We start from the raw sequence: 17163 nt of genomic DNA, 5'->3' as shown, positions 1-17163 counted from the left end.
ATTTTTGTGAATCTTCCTTTTTATCACCTCACACTCTGAAAATCCAGTTGTTTGCTCTCTTTAAGAAAAAGTTTCAACTCTCACATTAATCTTGGAGGATGTCTCTCCATCTGATTGACCATCATCAGAATCAGGTCCTTTGGATCCTCCACCCTCCTGATTCCAGAAAGACCTTTGCCCCTGATTGAATCCTGTCCATTGTCCTCAAGATCTATACCTCAAAACCTACCAGTTACCCTATGCCTTTGTCTTGGAATTTGCAATCTGTCTTGGTCCCAAGTCTACCTTATCCTCCTTTTTGAACACTTACTCCTATATATACTTCCCCTAAGAGCGTTGGTCCCTCTTACCATTCTAATACACAGGCATTAGGCTGGAAAGTTGCAAAAGCTCCTATTAATTCTTAAATTATCCACTACCTTAATAGAACTGATTAACTCAGCTCTGGAACACTGGCCACTCATCTGACACTGCCTTGGACATCTCCAAAGCCTTTCCGAAGGTGCACCTCCAAACAAGTTACCTTGAATGGTCACCTATCAAATGTGAAAAGCTATCTAGTTTCCCTTCAGATCACCATATCTATGATGGAATCAATGTTTCATCCTCTTTCATGAACACAGGAGTTCCCCACGATGCTCTCTTCTCTCCCATTGTTTCTTCATCCAACCCTGTTCGTTCTTTTGCTTATGATTCCACTCTACATTCACCATGCACGCAGCCACTTGCAGTGCAATTGCAAAATCAGTGCCATGAGATCTCCTCCAAGCTCTTCAATGGGACAATCTGTGTCATTTCTTTCCATTCTTTAAAGGATTGTTTTCGCTGGATTATGCAGCACAATTCATCCGAGATTGGCCAAACTAGCGCAATAAAGGAACTGTAAGCACAAGCTCAGTCCAGGGCAAATCAAGTTTCCACAATCATTTGTGAAGGTTTAAAAAACATTGCGCTAGAAGCCAGCCCCACCCACTAAACTGGTCATGCCCCAGATTCAATAAATCGCCACGCCGAGTTACCCCTAATCACACCCTCCTGCGGCCTTTCGGGTAGGTTGTTAAAATAAAGCTTCTTAAGAAGTGAAGGCACGAATAGCCACCGTGTAAAAGCTTTTAAATATTAAATTATATTTATTTTATGAGAGAAAATGACTAGTGCACACAAATGAAACTGGTAAATGGTTCGGCATAGTTTTTTTCATCATTTTCATTGATTAGTAATTGGGTTACTCAGGTGATGGAGTAAATACTCTGATTAAAAGTTTTTATTTTTTTCAGCAGTATTAATAAAGGTTACCACTTTCAAATAGATAGCAGGATTTTTTTTTAAGGCAAGGGGGAATAAAATGAACAATTACATGGTAAAACACTGCCTGGTTCAGTTTATGATTCTACAAACACTCTCACTCCTGCTGAGGACACAAGGCAAAGCTTTTCATACAACTAGAGATATCTCTCAGTTGTTACACCATCACGCGCACAGCACAGAAACAAACCAATCACTCGGTGCTGGAGTTTACACTTCATATGAGGCCTCCATTGATTCCTCTGATCTCTCTTCATCTAACACCATCAGCATCTCCTTCTATTCCTTTCTCCCTCATGCAGTTATCAAGCTTCTCCTGAAATGCATCTATGCTATTCGCCTGAACTACTCCACGTGGTAGTGAGTTCCACATTCTCACCGCTCTGCGGATAAATAAGTTTCTTCCGAATTCCCTATTGATTTCCTAGTCTTATGACCTCTAGGTTTGGACTCACCCACACGTGGAAACAGTTTCTCTGTCTACCCTATCGAATCTTTTCTTTATCTTAAAGACCTCTATCAGATCACCCCTAGAGAAAGACTCTAGTTACTCTCCCTTTCCCTGTCACAACTATATTCATTTTTTATTATTTATCAAGTGCTACATCGACAAGTCAATGCAGCTGATGCAACCTGATGAAAAACTAGTGTAAAACTTTGCTGTTTCTTTGGGGGGGGAAAAAAGTAGAACATTTAGCGCTCATGATCATCTGCAATGTAATACAAATCACACCCACTTCTGAAAAAAAAAGCAAAGTAAACTAGACCGAGGAACCTGGTGTGAAGGAACAGAACAGTTACCAGCAATGGGGGAAGGAAAGGACTGAGCTATAATACTACACTTAGAGCAAGTGTATGCCACATGCGCACACAATCACTGCAAGATTCCAATCTCTAAGGTGAGATAGTTTTTTAGGCAATTTCCCCCATTTGGATAGAGTGTGATCACAATTGCTTCTGGAGGTTGAATATTAAATTATCGATTGTAGCACTTATTCATTCTTGGAAATTGTTTCATTGTCATTGATCAACAGCAGACTCTCCATTCAACAAAAGCAGCCCTGAAGGGGAAGGAAACTTGAAGTGGGGACTTGTTATTCATGACACTCTCCCATTTTGTATTATCATAGCATAAATTGTAGGAAAGCAAGGTTTTGTTTTGAAAGGAAACTCACTGATTTGAGGGAGTGGTTCCTGGACAGGGGCAAGGTCTACAGTCATTTGGTGTTCCATCTCTGGCATTCCCATAGAAACCTGGCTCACACCGTTCACATCTGAGGCCCTCGGTGTTGTGTTGGCACTTCTGTAGTCACACATCAAGAAAAAGAAACTTCAATTGACGACTGACAACATCCTGATAAGATTATACGCTGCTAGATTTTTGTAGTATTCGATGATAATTCAGACAGTGTGTGCAACATAAAACAGCAAAATGGCGTATATTTCCACATGAAAGAAACTTTCAAGTGCACTCGTCCTCAATACAAAGCTATTTGTGGGAGAGAAGGGAAAATGGTCTTGCATCAAATTGTATTTGAAGCCTATTTCTGATAGGATGCTAATTTTCATCAGTATTGAAATCTAATGTTGATCAATAGCAAATTGAATGCTGCAATAACAGGCATGTCACATGATAGCAGAATGAGATATAAATTTAATGCAGCTTCCCTTTTATAAATGGAAGGAGGTAAGAGGAACCTTCAACTCACCATAAAATATCACTCCCTTTTAGCCAAGTATGAAACCAATTTCACTATTAAACTGCAAAATATCATTGGCAAGTGTTTTAAAAACACTTAAAAACACCACTAATTCCTGGACCATTTAAAAGCTGAAAAACAGACTGCAATCTTGCGTAAAATTCCCAAACAAAAATATCATTCCATCCAAAGTAATATAAAAGAGCATGTTTCATGGAGGGACAGAAAGTCAAATCAAAGTCATTCATGGGCTACAATATTGTGGGAAGCACACTTAGCAATGAGCTACTCCCAAGCTCCAAACTGTTTCAATGAGATATCCTGAAACACTGCTGCAAATTCGCAGCCTGAGGACATCACTGAGCTATCCTGTGGCCACGGTTATGAAGCCAACTCAAGTGAATAGGAACATTTTGACTTTTGCAATCATATGCAATGGGTGACAGCAAATCAGCAGCCTGCATTTCATCGTTCAACTATTATTTCAATTGATTTCAACAGTCACCAATGAAATCAAAATTACACCAAAGTTTCTTGAAACTGCTGATTTCATATGGATTAGTGACAACTCTTAATGTTGCAAAATGTGACTGAGTTCCAATTCAATGGGAAGATTTAAATTTGGAGCTCCCCAGTGAACACCCTATCTCAGCAGTGCTGCCATAGTGGGTACCAAGTAAAGGGCAGGCACACCACACTGGACAGGAGATAAAGCACGGGATTAGGTATCCAAGGCCATTGCTGCACAACTCCCAGAGAATGATAAGGTTACCCATTTGACAGAAATTTTATAGTAGAACTCTAGACTTGGTTGAGGGAAAGGGTGGGATCAAGAATAGGAAATAAATAAATTATTTCTTTTCTACAATGTTCTACATAGGTCCCCAATAACCCTGCAGAGGCAGAACACTATCTGACTCTTGGCATTCCCAAACTAAAAGGGCTAATTACATCGGAAAACTGTTGAGACAACAAATGGATGAGCTAAGTCTAAAGATTAAAACGGGTGCAACATGGGTTAGACTGATGACTCCGGTGGTGGACTTAAATTTGGACAGTTTGGCTCATTTCTTTGGGTGATTTTTAATAAAACCTTGAAGTAAACGTAAATACGTGGCAGGAGTATATGGTACAAAATAAGTTTGTGTGACTGAGCACATTTGCTTTGGTAGCTTTATCACACTCAAAATAGGGGACAATATTTAGAACTGTTGATGTGTGAAACACTTATGTTAAGGAAATTTTGTAAGTAAACTCAGTGTTGGATTTTGTTTGTCATTTGTTCTTGGGTTGTGGGCATCATTGGCACGTCAACATTTATTGCCCACCTCTAGGTGCCCTGAGCAGGCCCGCTCCTTGAATCATGACAATCACTGTGGTGATTGTTTTACCACAATGGTGCTAGATTGGGAATTACATGATTCTGACTCAGCTGCCATAAAGGAACAGGATGTTGATGGTGGGGACCCCAGGATAGTGAGAGAACTGAACTCTCTCTTGCTCAAGACGGTCACTGCCTGCACTTACATGGTGTGAACATTACGCACCACTTATCAAGAGTACAGCAGTGTAGTGGTTACGTTACTGGGCTACTAATCCAGAGAATGAGTTCAAGTTGTACTGTGGAAATCTGAGAATTTCAATTTAATTTTTAAAAAGCAGGTAAAAGTGGCCGATATGTGACTCCAGTCTCACACCAACATGGATGACTCTAAATTGCCCTATGAATTGGCCTCGCAAGCCACTCAATTATACCAAACTCTACCAACACCTTCTCAGGGCAAGTAATAAATTCAGGCCTTGCCAGTGACGTCCTCATTCGGAGAAACAATGGTAAAATTTGTCTTCGTCACGGTGTTCTCCAGGTACCTGCTGTAAGCTGGCATGTGCTGCTGTCACTGTGAGTGGAATTGTGAATTTTTCCAAACACACTGGATTTGTTAAAATCAAATGAAGTTTACCGAGTTTACAAAGTGGTTCACTAACTGACCCAAGGTGCAGATAGAAACTCACCAAGTGCAGTTTGCAGGTGTGGGGGATCACTGTAAGCTCTCATTCTGTCATACAATGACAGATCTCCAACACACTCATGACACCACTTTGGTAGGTGTTTCTTAGCTACTGAGTTGACAGGTTCGTCACCAATATCAAACACAGATCGTGCCGTGAAAAATTTTATCAATTAGATTGAGTGCGAAGCGATGGAGGAATTAAAAATGGTGTCACACCAAGCACAAAATGAAAGCACTTGTAGAAATCGTGTCAGCTGGAAAGAAATTAACATTTCTCAAAGTTAGAAGATATCAATCAGTATTTAGACCTGAAGGAGCATTTCAAGGATTTATCCATACCAGGCACTCTCCAGTGTCTGCATCACAGTCGGAGTGTCCATTACAGTCACAGCGCTCACACATTCCCAGGTACAACCCACCCGCTGTGCGTGTGTAGCCAAAGTCACATTCCTGCATGGAAGAAATTCCGAAAAAGTTTGTTTAAAAAATAAACAAAAAATTCAAACAATATCAACTATATTAAACATTCAATATCTCCAAGTTGCTGTGGGTGAGAACTAGTTATCTCTAAAGTCTGTAGAAAGTTCCGAAGAAGGGTCACTGACCCGAAACGTTAACTCTGCTTCTCTTTCCACAGATGCTGCCAGACCTGCTGAGTGGTTCCAGCATTTCTTGTTTTTATTTCAGATTTCCAGCATCTGCAGTATTTTGCTTTTATCTCTAAAGTCTGTCTGATTACAACATGCCAATATACATTGGGAGGATAGCATTCTTGGAATTCTGGACTCCTGGTTTTAAGTCAACAAGGAAGATTTTCCAGTTTGGCTGTGGAATGCCTAGGGATGTCCAGAGGACGTGACTGGTGGCGAATAAATGTAAGTTCTTCCTTTCTTTTTACCTGACAGGATGATCCTTTGTAACCTTTCGGGCAAATACATTCTTCCACCTCAACTGCCTGTTCCTGTCCAGTGGAATGTGGAATCGCTACATCCATATGGATTTGCGATATTCTGCAAATGAACAGTCACAATTAATCACCAAACATTGCTGGACTCCTGCAAGTGGTCCAGTTTCGTGCCCCTGGCACACTGTTATGTACAGATTGAATTTCTATTTGAAAGTGTCTCCAATCTTGAGTGAAAATTGTTCTCTGATATCTGGGACATTTAATCATCTGAAAACTAACGAACAATTCCATTTATATTTCGCTAAACCACTTCTCAAAAAATTTGTTACACCTTTTGTTGAGTGTGATACAACCTCCACATTAAAATCACTAAGCGTTATCCAAACAGGCACTGTCCCTTTGAAAGTACAGTGAGGTACTGGAGCCAGGACACTCCATGTGGTTTAACATGAGCCCTATTCACCTGGGCCTTGATCTGGGAGTGGATCAGCTCGAGAAGGAAGTAGGAGTAGAAAAACTGATCAAATGCAAGAAAAATTCTCAATGCCACAGTGTGTTTTAGAACTAATTTTAGAACAAGGAACTCCCATGACCGCCCCCACCCCCCCTCTCGTTCTTTTATATGACAGCCATACAATTTACAAACCATTTTCTTCAAGTTGGATGTTTCCTTGATGCTTTCTATGTGTTTTGAGGAGGCCCAACATCTCCGATCAATCTTGATCAGCTGGTGTCAACCACAGATTCAACCCTGTCACTGCTACACTGACGCAACAGAGTGTGGTTTTTCATTTTGTTCGAAGATACCAAGTCAACTGCTCAACATGGAGCCAAGTATACAGCGCTTATTTTTGGACTGGCAGCAGATAACGCAGAAAAGACACTGAAGAGTTTTCACCTTGGGTTTCAAATTAAAGCATTTATTTAGGGATCTGTCGATACTTAACCTGCTTTCAGTCGTCCCTTCAGTATAACTTGCTCGAATCATGAAAACATTAACATTGGCCAAAGCCATCAGGAGATGTTCTCTGGTGGAAGGCTGGCCATCTGCCCGTCGCCATGCCGACTAAAAAATAAACAATGTTACTTGTGAATCACTGAAAATGAACACAAATAGAAGGCACGATCTTACTTCATAAATCCATTGCAGATATCAAAGAATGCATCAAAATCACACCAATGGGGATCTTCATCAGCATTATTATTCCCTCCAAGACTTGACATGCCTCCCTCTATAGTTCTTACATCCCATGCAATTCTAACAAGACTGGCAATTCATTCTGTGGTGGAGAACTAAGGCTGTTTTGCTTTCAACTCAGAGAAGCCACATTGACAGCAAGAGCAACTATTGAGAGGTTGTCCACCCAGTGGCCAGACTAAATAAACTAAATAAACTGATCCCAGCTGTTCCAAAATGATTGAAATGAGGGACAGCAAGATGCCAATCTCGCCACAACCCAACTTGGCAACTATATCATAACCTTGAGTCTTCATTAAATCGGACGGATCTGAAATTATATACACCTATTATGCAATTGCAGGCATTACTAATGAAAGCAAATCCCAAGGGATTACTTAGATACCAGGAGGTGGCTAGACAGTATTTTATTTTAAGAACATAAGGAACAGGAGCAGGAGTGGACCATTTGGCCCCTTGACCCTGCTCCATCATTCAATACGATCATGGTTGATCGATCTCAACTCTACTTTTCCGCCATTTCCCCTTAGCAATTCTTCTGCCAAGCATATCCTGTGTAAAATACAAATGTAATTATATCAAAAAGATGCAACCGAAATGGTTCTCCACTGCACAGAAGAAAACTGACCACACTCAAACTGCCCTTTACCTCCATTTCACTGAACTGCCCTAAATTTTGATGGAAGCCGTGGGGATCAAGGGAAGCTAATGGGACAATATCAACGGGAAGTCCCACATGCATGAGTCCAGGGAGTGAATGGAAGCAGCACATTGTTCAGGACATGTTAGGACACACAGGACAAAAGGGCTCCTGGAGGTGGGGAGGGGGGAATGGAAGCATAACTGTGTCCAGGCAAATCAGTAAGCAAAATGATTCAACTGGACCACCCGGGGACGGGGGGTGGGGGTGGGGTGGGTGCGGGGTTGGAAGGGAAAACAACACAAGAGATTCCTGCAATCCTCCTGTGCAGCACCCACTCGGAAATGGATTAAGGACTCTTGGCGATCTGGGCACTAAGACCATTGGGGGCCTCTCTGCACAACCTTCCCCCAGACTCCTGAATCCATTACAACACAAACATGGGAGCCGATATACTGTTTACACATTGCTCTAGGAATGAAGCCAATCAAATCTCAACATACTATGCTTAATTTAAATATATTTGGCTAGGCCCCTGGACATGGACTCCATAGGCCTGTGTGTTAACATACTCCCACCATGGTTCGCACAGGTCTGTGTGTTAATCCGTCCCTGCTCTCAACATGGACTTCACTGGCCTATGCGTTAACCTTCCCCCGCTCCCACTTGCAGTGGCTGCTGAGTGTCCGGTGCAGCCTAAGCCTCTTACCTCAGTTTTTTGGGTGCTATGCATGGTATCAATGGCCCCCGGCATCCCTGAACAGCAATAGTGGATATCGTAAATATCTGTGCTACTGAACATCACCTCAAAACTGATGATCTTGTCCGAGAATAATCCAATCCATCCTCAGCTCAACAAGGGATATACATATTACATTGCCTCTTAACTGAGCACGAAGATCTTGTGGATGGATTTAAAAGCGTCCATCCATATCTCAGAATCTAATCAACAAAGGACTCTCTTCTGCACACAACTGTTCTCAGGAAAATCACTGCACAAATACATAGGGAAAGGGTTAAAGAAATACAATGACAACCTACTTCTTTAAAAGGAACAGAGAAAGTTGAGGGAATGCCAGGTTGTGGCCTCTTAGCTGTATAGTGCTCCAGGAAGATGCTGTTGCCTTGTAGAATAACATCTGGCATCCCAGTGATTGGAGAGGAACCAGGAGAGACATTGTGCAGGATGGTGTAATGCAATTCCCCTCCATAAGAAGTAACCTATAAAAATGGATAGGGGGAGGAAGCAATTAATAGTGTAAAATTAAGACAGGAACCAGTGCATGTAACTTGTAAAAAGCATGTTAATATAGCCCAAACCAAATCAGCCAGTATACCAACATTCTACCTTATTTCTTTGACTGCTCCAAACAAATTAATACAGAAAACAGAGGTGGAAATGAATATACTGGAACCACACAACATCAAATCACAGACTGGGAGAAATCACAGCATTTGTTTCGTCTCTATAGTGCTGTGGCATCCATTTGCAATATCAACTCAAATCAGACAAATCTCAATTTACCTTATCACCTTTAAACCGATCAGGTAGCACCCAGTAGTAGATGTCTCGAGGGATCGTATCAAAGTTTACAAAAGTAATTTCGCTCGCGGCACTGAGTTGAACTCCTTCAGTGATCCTTTGAGTGTGTGCCATATTTGTCAACATGAAAAGGTTCCTCTCCTGCTCATCATAAACAGCTCGGACCTTGCAAAGAACAAACAAGCACAAATTATGTAACTATGAGGAACTGCCGGTAAAATAACAGTCAGATTTATTTACAGCTACTTCAACTCAACCATTAACATATTGTAATAATAGTCTGCATCCTCCCCCACGGCAGCCATTTTGAGATTTCAGCCAACATATTATCCATTACCGTAATTTTATCATACTTAATACAACATATTACATAATGCTAGAAGCACTGAAAAAGCTGGTTATTGCTGTACTATTATTTATAGCTCATGTCTATATTGTCCAAGCCCTTCAAAGAATACACTTTTAAACAAAATCATTCTTCTCTATCTATTGTACGACTCTGTGCACAGTGATACGAAATAGTAACACTGTCCCATTGGATGAGCTTGGCCAATTCAGCTCTACTTTCCTTAAACAGAAGCATCTTCTATAAAATTTTTCAAAGCTCGCCAGTTCCGGAGTGTCACTTGAACTTTCCTTCAAGGTTACAAATCACCCCAAATGTCAATGAAGCTGTTAAAGCTTTATTGTAAACTCTCAGTATGGATATACTTTTTTTGAAGCGTCAAAATCCTCGAAACGTGTGCAATTCTGCAAAGATGAAAGTTGTGCCCAGTCCAAGCATTAATCCCCCGTTATGGAACACACTGCACTCAAATTCCATCATCAGAAGCCCCCTCGGTACAAGTTGCTCATTTAACCTGACTTTCAGCAACAAAATGAGGTAACATTCCCTGAACAGAGGACAACTAACCGGATGAAGGGATGCCCAGTTTTCCCTCCTCCTAACCTTCTCTGCACCCATGCTCTGCCAAGTTGAAAAATGCAACCAATAATTTGGTTTGGAACCTGATGAGATAGTGTTAAAAAAAAAAAAATCGAACAATCAACCACGCCTCGAGAAACAGGGAACCACATCACTAACATATCTTTACAGATGCTTCCCACAGATGTCCAAACACATTGCTGCTTGCAGACTAACCTGGTCACGGTGCCAAGATGAGCTGGCACATTGTTTGCTGATTCCCATGCAGAAACATTTCAGGCAACCATCCATGTTCGAATCATCCAAATTGAAGGACCCCGTCGAGCATTCATCACACAGTCTTCCAACAACATTAGGCTGTAAAAGAGCCAACACAGCGAGAGCTTTATAATAGCTATGTGCAAGTCTGGACACAGCAAGACCTGATTAGAACCCTCTGACATACCAAGGGTACTCAGATTCAAAATCACAGAACAAAATAAAAGATGCAAATGAGAACCATATTCCTTTTGTCAGAATGTGATTTTGGAAAGAATTTCCGAGGGTAAAAATGTTGGAAGAAAGAGTCCTATTATGTCACATCAAACAGCAAAGTACAAGTTATGAAGAGCACTGGCTTTCATTTTAGCTCACTGTCCTAACTATTTGAACAATGTATGTTTATTTCAAAAATTTTGAACCGTATAAATGAACCATATTCCTGATTTTTTTTTTAACACAACCATACCGAGAGGTGTTACTGGGATGGGTTTGGTAAGTTCAATGCCAATGCAGATTCCAAAAATCAGGGTGTTATCACCGTATTTTAAACTCTCTGAATAATGAATATGGTTATCACAGTGCAGAGACTACAGAGGCTGAGGGTGCTCTCCTTAAACAGAGAAGGTGAATGGGAAATTTAATAGATGTTTTTAAAACCATGAGGGGTTTTAATGGACTAAATAAGAGCAAACTGTTTCCACTGGCAAAAGGGTCAATAAGTAGAGGACACAAATTTAAGATAATTGGCAAAAAGATTCGAGGCAAGATGAGAAACAAGGGTTGTGATCTGGAATGTGCTCTTTGAAAGGGTGGTGGAAACAGATTCAATAGCAACTTTCCAAAGACATTTAATATATTTAGAGTGGCGCAGTGGTTAGCACTGCAGCCTCACAGCTCCAGTGACCTGGGTTCAATTCTGGGTACTGCCTGTGCGGAGTTTGCAAGTTCCCCCTGTGATCGCGTGGGTTTCCGCCGGGTGCTCCGGTTTCCTCCCACAGCCGAAGACTTGCAGGTTGATAGGCAAATTGGCCATTGTAAATTGCCCCTAGTATAGGTAGGGGAATTGTGGGGATGTGGTAGGAATATGGGATTAATGTAGGATTAGTATAAATGGGCGGGCCGAAGGGCCTGTTTCAGTGCTGTATCTCGAAATAAAATAAAAATAAAGAAAAATAAAAAGTGATTATATCCCAAATGCACAATAATATGACTGAACGAAAGAAACATAGAGTACTGAGAAGAGGCCAATAGCAAGATACAGCAAGGTCTCTTTTCCTGTTGATACTAAAGCCATGATCGACTAAAGCATGTTCCTCAAAACTACTATTGATTACAACTCGTTACTGATGCTCCATGGATGTTCTAGCGGCCATGTTCACTGTGTGCTAATGTCTATCACTCTCTATCTTTCAAACATACCTACCTTACACACACACAATCCGTCATATGATTTTGTGGAGTCAGTTCCTCTGCTGTCACAATTTGAAATATGTCCAGCTGTATAACAAAACAAACTGCCTTAGAAATTCTGCTCCAGATTACAAGATTACAAGAGCAATTAATGACAAAATATTTCCTACATTACAACAGTGACTACACTTCAAAAGGATACTTAATTGAAGCACCTGGCGAGATCCTCAGGCCATGAAAGGAGCTATACAAATGCAAGCTCTTTCTTTAGAAATGGGACCCTATGCTGGGGAAATCAGAACTTTCTTTTTCTATTCAGTAGCTGTACCACCCCATAAAATGTGGGACATTAAACTGAGCGGGTGCACCAGCTCTACTGCACAGTAATGTCTTTCACTGCACCAGCCACATCTTCCCATTTCCAACATGATTGACCTTCGGGGCGAGACGGCCGAGCACTGGGTGCAGTCCTGCACCTGTAACCTCGAAGAACTGGATTGTGAGGGAAATCACCTGAACTTGGCTCACTCTGGATTTCACTTCAGCAGACAGAATATTTATTCCATCTGTTTGGCTTGATTGAAACCAATGCTGAGAGAGAGAGATTGCATCTCATCCCAAAAAGGCAGCCCACACTCGAACGTGGATCTTGTCCTGAATATTAGTGTCGATGATTTCACGGCAGTTCATTTATGCTGGATCCCATACTGAAGGAACGCTCTGTATTTGGAGCAAGCAACATGGAATTTTTACAATAACACTTATGATGCAGATACAGAGTTCGGAGCCTCTGGGAACTTAATTTTATTAAGGGGCACATTCATCTAACTGGAGGATTCAATTTGACCCAACAGATAAAGTTAGCCCAATACACCAGTTCTACAAACGATTGTTCACAAACACCCTGCTTTCTATAGCTTACCATGTGGTCTACATTTTCCACCTGGAATCATTGGGTTTCCTTCATAACCAGCAGCACAACTATATATAAAAAAACAAGCACAGGTTAAAGCAACAATATGTCTCTTGAGCAAGCCCAGAGAACTACATCACTGTGGAGATACACATACGTTTCACATCTACGCCCAGTGTAGCCAACACTACAAGCATCACAGGTGGGTCGTCCATCCGTATCCAGGAAGCAGGTATCTGAAAATCTGCAGAAAAGGACAAACGTCAATACGGTTCCTAGAAATGTCACTCATTCCTCAAATCTATCCTGGATGTTGCCATTTTTAAAAGCACTTCTATTATTAAAAAGCACTTGCATCCTGAAGCATGTACTGTGACTTAAACACTGTTCTACAGAAAATCGGCTGTGGATGATACAGGAAATGCCAGTTCATTTGTGCGTATTGAATGTTCTACAGACTCTTCAAATTAAGAGGCAGAGTGGAGGGAAGTGTGGAGGGTGTGGGGGGAGAGCGGGACAGGGAGAGGGGGATAGGGGCACGGAGGGAGGGAGGGAGGGCAGGGGCGGGGAGGGAGTTGGGGGGCGGGAGCAGCGGGAGTGTGGAAAGAGTTGGGGGGTGGGAGTGCGGAGGGAGTTGGGGGCAGGACCACAGAACGAGGGAGTAGAGGGACGGAGAAGAGCTGGCTGAGAGGTAGGTAATGATGAACTGCTAGTAACAGCTAGAAAGATGAATGATTGGTTATCTCAACAGCTGATTCCAGTGCTCCTCTTTCTCAATTTTCTTTTTGGGATACACCTCCTGCAACCTCCGCCCCACCCACACTGATTAGGATGCTTTTGCTCTCTCCCCCGATAATTTTTTGAATTGCTCCTCTCCCTCTCTCAATGATTGAGCCTTTTTTCTTTTTCTCCCCACCTTATTCAACAACGTGTACCAAGAACTCAGAGGTCAGGAATTGAGATGAAACTACTCCATTCTGGCAAACTATGCTCTTTAACTCCAATATTAAAATTCCATACTGTGCACTGGTGGGAATTTGTCCATTCAGTGTAACAACCTTATTGTTGCCCTGGGTCATGCTGCCTATTTGTCAGCAGTCTTGTGCTGTTCGTCTCCACTCGTTACAAACTAAATTCATTGGTCATCCATCCAGCCAAAGGAGAGCAGAGAATGAGTTCCGATCAAGGGTCACTGACCCGAAACGTTAACTCTGCTTCTCTTTCCACAGATGCTGCCAGACCTGCTGAGTGATTCCAGCATTTCTTGTTTTTATTTCAGATTTCCAGCATCCGCAGTATTTTGCTTTTATATGAGAGCAGAGAATATCAGTCCATCTGTCTATGCTACATTCAAACCAAGGGACCCACAGTATAATAACTTGCATTAATATAGCGTCTTTAATATCGCAAAATGTGCTAAGGCATTTCAAAAGAACAGTACAGCACAGGAACAGGCCATTCGGCCCTCCAAGCCTGCGCTGATCATGAAGCCTGTCTAAACTAAAATCTTCTGCACTTCCGGGGTCCGTATCCCTCTATTCCCAACCTATTCATGTATTTGTCAAGATGCCTCTTAAACGTCGCTATCATACCTGCTTCTTCCACCACCTCCCACAGCAGCAAGTTCCAGGCACTCACCACCCTCTGTGTAAAAAAAACTTGCCGCGCACATCCCCTCTAAACTTTGCCTTAAACCTATGTCCCCTAGTAACTGACTCTTCCACCCTGGGAATAAGCTTCTGACTATCCACTCTGTCCATGCCACTCATAACTTTGTAAACCTCTATCAGGTCACTCCTCCACCTCCGTCGTTGCAGTGAAAACAATCCTAGTTTATCCAACCTCTCCTCATAGCTAATGCCCTCCAGACCAGGCAACATCTTGGTAAACCTCTTCTGTACCCTCTCCAAAGCCTCCACATCCTTCTGGTAGTGTGGCAACCAGAATTGTACGCAATATTCCAAGTGTGGCCTAACTAAGGTTCTGTACAGCTGCAGCATGACTTGCCAAGTTTTATGCTCTATGCCCCGACCGATGAAAGCAAGCATGTTTCACATAAACATAATCAAACAAAATTTGACACTGAGCCACATACAGAAATATTAGGGCAGGTGACCAAAAGTTTGGTCAAAGTGGTAGTTTTTAAGGAGCATCTTTAAATAGATATTGAGAAACAGAGATTGAGGGAGGGAATTCCAGAGCTTAGGGCCTCAGCATCTAAAGGCACAGCCATCAATGGTGGAGCGATTAAAATTGTGGATGCGCAATTGGAGGAGCAGAGACCTCAAAGGGAACTGGGGCTGGAGGAGGTTACAGGGCGGGTCGAGGCCATGGAAGGGTTTGAAAACAAGGATGAGAAATTTAAAACGGAGGTATTGTCAGACCAGGAGCCAATGTTGGTCAGCAAGCACAGGGGTGAGAGTTAGGATAGTGCAGCAAAATTTTGCATGAGCTCAAATATATGGTGGGGTGGCGGAAGATGGGAGGCCAGCCAGGAGCGCATCGGAATAGTCACGTCTAGAGGTAACAAAGGCATGGATGAGGGTTTCAACAGCAGATGAGCTGAGGCAGGGGCAGAGTGGGGAGATTTATGGAGGTGGAAGACTGGGTGCTTATGCTGTACCTTAAAGATTATTAATCTCCATTTCCTGTGAATCATTCACAGATGGTGAGGATACCCAGTGCTGAAATTTGCACATTTCAGGCACTTTCAAAGCAAAGGAGAAGTGGGTGAACACATGGAGCAACCAATAAGGCCCACAGCTCCCTATGGCCTGTGTTGTTCGCCTACTGGTCTCATCCTGAATATAGTGAGGGTGCTTTAAATCTCAAGGTCCAAGGATGGGGATGTTCAGCCTGATTAGTAACTGGTGACCCCTCTGGGAAAGTATGCAAGACTGGATGTCAAAGGTGGTCAGGATCAGGTTCAGATTGAGCAGAATGTCAATGATCATTAATTAGATTTACATACAGAGAGTAGTGAGCCATTAGAATCAGCTTCAGGACAGAAGAAAGAGCGAAATGGTTTAAATGGTAAATAAACACAACAGAGGATGGATCTACATTAGATCCAATAGAATAGAAGCAAAAAAAAAAAGAACTAATCCACTCCCAAATCTACACCAAACCACAAATCTGACACAGTCAACTTGACCATGTCAAGATCACAAAGTTTTGTTCCAACGATGCAGTTTTGACAAGAGTTTTCCAGCTGTGGGATACAGACCTCCTGTGGGAATCAGTAAACGGACATGGACACGGCATGCAGTCATTGGCAGTTCCTCGAGTGGGGTTGCCAAAATATCCAGGCTTGCACTTGTCACAGTGTGAGCCTTCCGTGTTGTGTTGGCAGCTCTGTGAGACATGAAAGAAATGTATTAACGGATAAAATCCATTCAAAACATTTCACAAAATTAACAGAAGGAAACAAGATTTACTTGGGATCGTCATCTTCATTCAACGCTCCTAGAATACACCTGTACCTCAATTCAAGACACGCAGACATTGAAATTACATTTTCAACGGGAACTGTGCGTCAAGCCCCTCAGTTGCCTAGACCACAACTGGATCGGAATCCACCCCTCTTCATCTCACCAGTTATGTTGAGGGGATTCCACACAGAACATTAATCTGCCTTTTCTCTTTTTAAGATACTGACTGGCCTGCTGTATCCCTCAAGAACTTTCTGATTTTGCCGTGTGATTTGACATTTGGTTTTTGGTTTCACCTCCTCGTTAGGAGGAGTGCACAGATTGGAACAACTGGCACTCTCGATCAGAGACACTGAAGATGGATGGTGTGGAGGAAAGGGAAGAAACCTCTCTAGTGCAGATGGGATGCTCTTCTGAACACATTGCTAAGGCACAACAGAGTATTTTCTTCTGAACTGGGCTATCCTGTAATTGATCAAAGATCGCCAATGTGAGTACATTCTATCCCCGAGCACCAACATTCCTCACTTATCCAGTGGTTTGATGCAACAGTGTGGCTTGTTAGATTACTTCAGGGGGCAGTTAAAGAAAGCAGATGACTGAACATTCTGAATGGCTGAATTTCCTTTCCTGCCTCAATGTTCCCTTGTTCTTAATTACAAGATGTTGTTCATTAAGAGACTGTGTGAACCACTATGGTTCTCTTAAGGAGTCTGAATTTTCTTGTTGCAATGTTTGAAGCTCTTACCAAACAATATCCTGTGACTTTGTCACAGCTGCTAGCGTGGCCATTGCAATTGCAGCCGTCGCATATGCCCAAGTATGGCCCGGTCAAAACACGTTTAAATCCAGAGGCACAGATCTCACATGACAGACCCTTGTAACTTAGAGGGCACCTGAAAGCAAAGAGAGAGAGAA

General features: G+C 42.2%; 1 protein-coding gene across 6 annotated transcripts in view; it reads right to left on the bottom strand.

The window, feature by feature from the left end:
• hspg2 (heparan sulfate proteoglycan 2) overlaps positions 1-17163 on the bottom strand; it is a 528081-nt gene that overhangs the window by 243424 nt on the left and 267494 nt on the right. For all 6 annotated transcript variants that reach the window (XM_068017554.1, XM_068017556.1, XM_068017557.1 and 3 more), the window contains exons 17-28: positions 16994-17141; positions 16041-16168; positions 12972-13058; positions 12824-12882; positions 11915-11988; positions 10447-10587; positions 9288-9470; positions 8804-8983; positions 6872-6990; positions 5916-6027; positions 5357-5467; positions 2481-2608 (exon numbers count right to left, since the gene is read on the bottom strand). In XM_068017554.1, the coding sequence (XP_067873655.1) occupies positions 2481-2608; positions 5357-5467; positions 5916-6027; positions 6872-6990; positions 8804-8983; positions 9288-9470; positions 10447-10587; positions 11915-11988; positions 12824-12882; positions 12972-13058; positions 16041-16168; positions 16994-17141 (1470 nt within the window). The remainder of the gene's footprint in view (positions 1-2480; positions 2609-5356; positions 5468-5915; positions 6028-6871; positions 6991-8803; positions 8984-9287; positions 9471-10446; positions 10588-11914; positions 11989-12823; positions 12883-12971; positions 13059-16040; positions 16169-16993; positions 17142-17163) is intronic.

This window comes from Heterodontus francisci, chromosome 37 (genome assembly GCF_036365525.1).
Source record: "Heterodontus francisci isolate sHetFra1 chromosome 37, sHetFra1.hap1, whole genome shotgun sequence".
Taxonomy (NCBI): domain Eukaryota; kingdom Metazoa; phylum Chordata; class Chondrichthyes; order Heterodontiformes; family Heterodontidae; genus Heterodontus; species Heterodontus francisci.
This window is presented reverse-complemented; position numbering and strand designations above follow the sequence as displayed.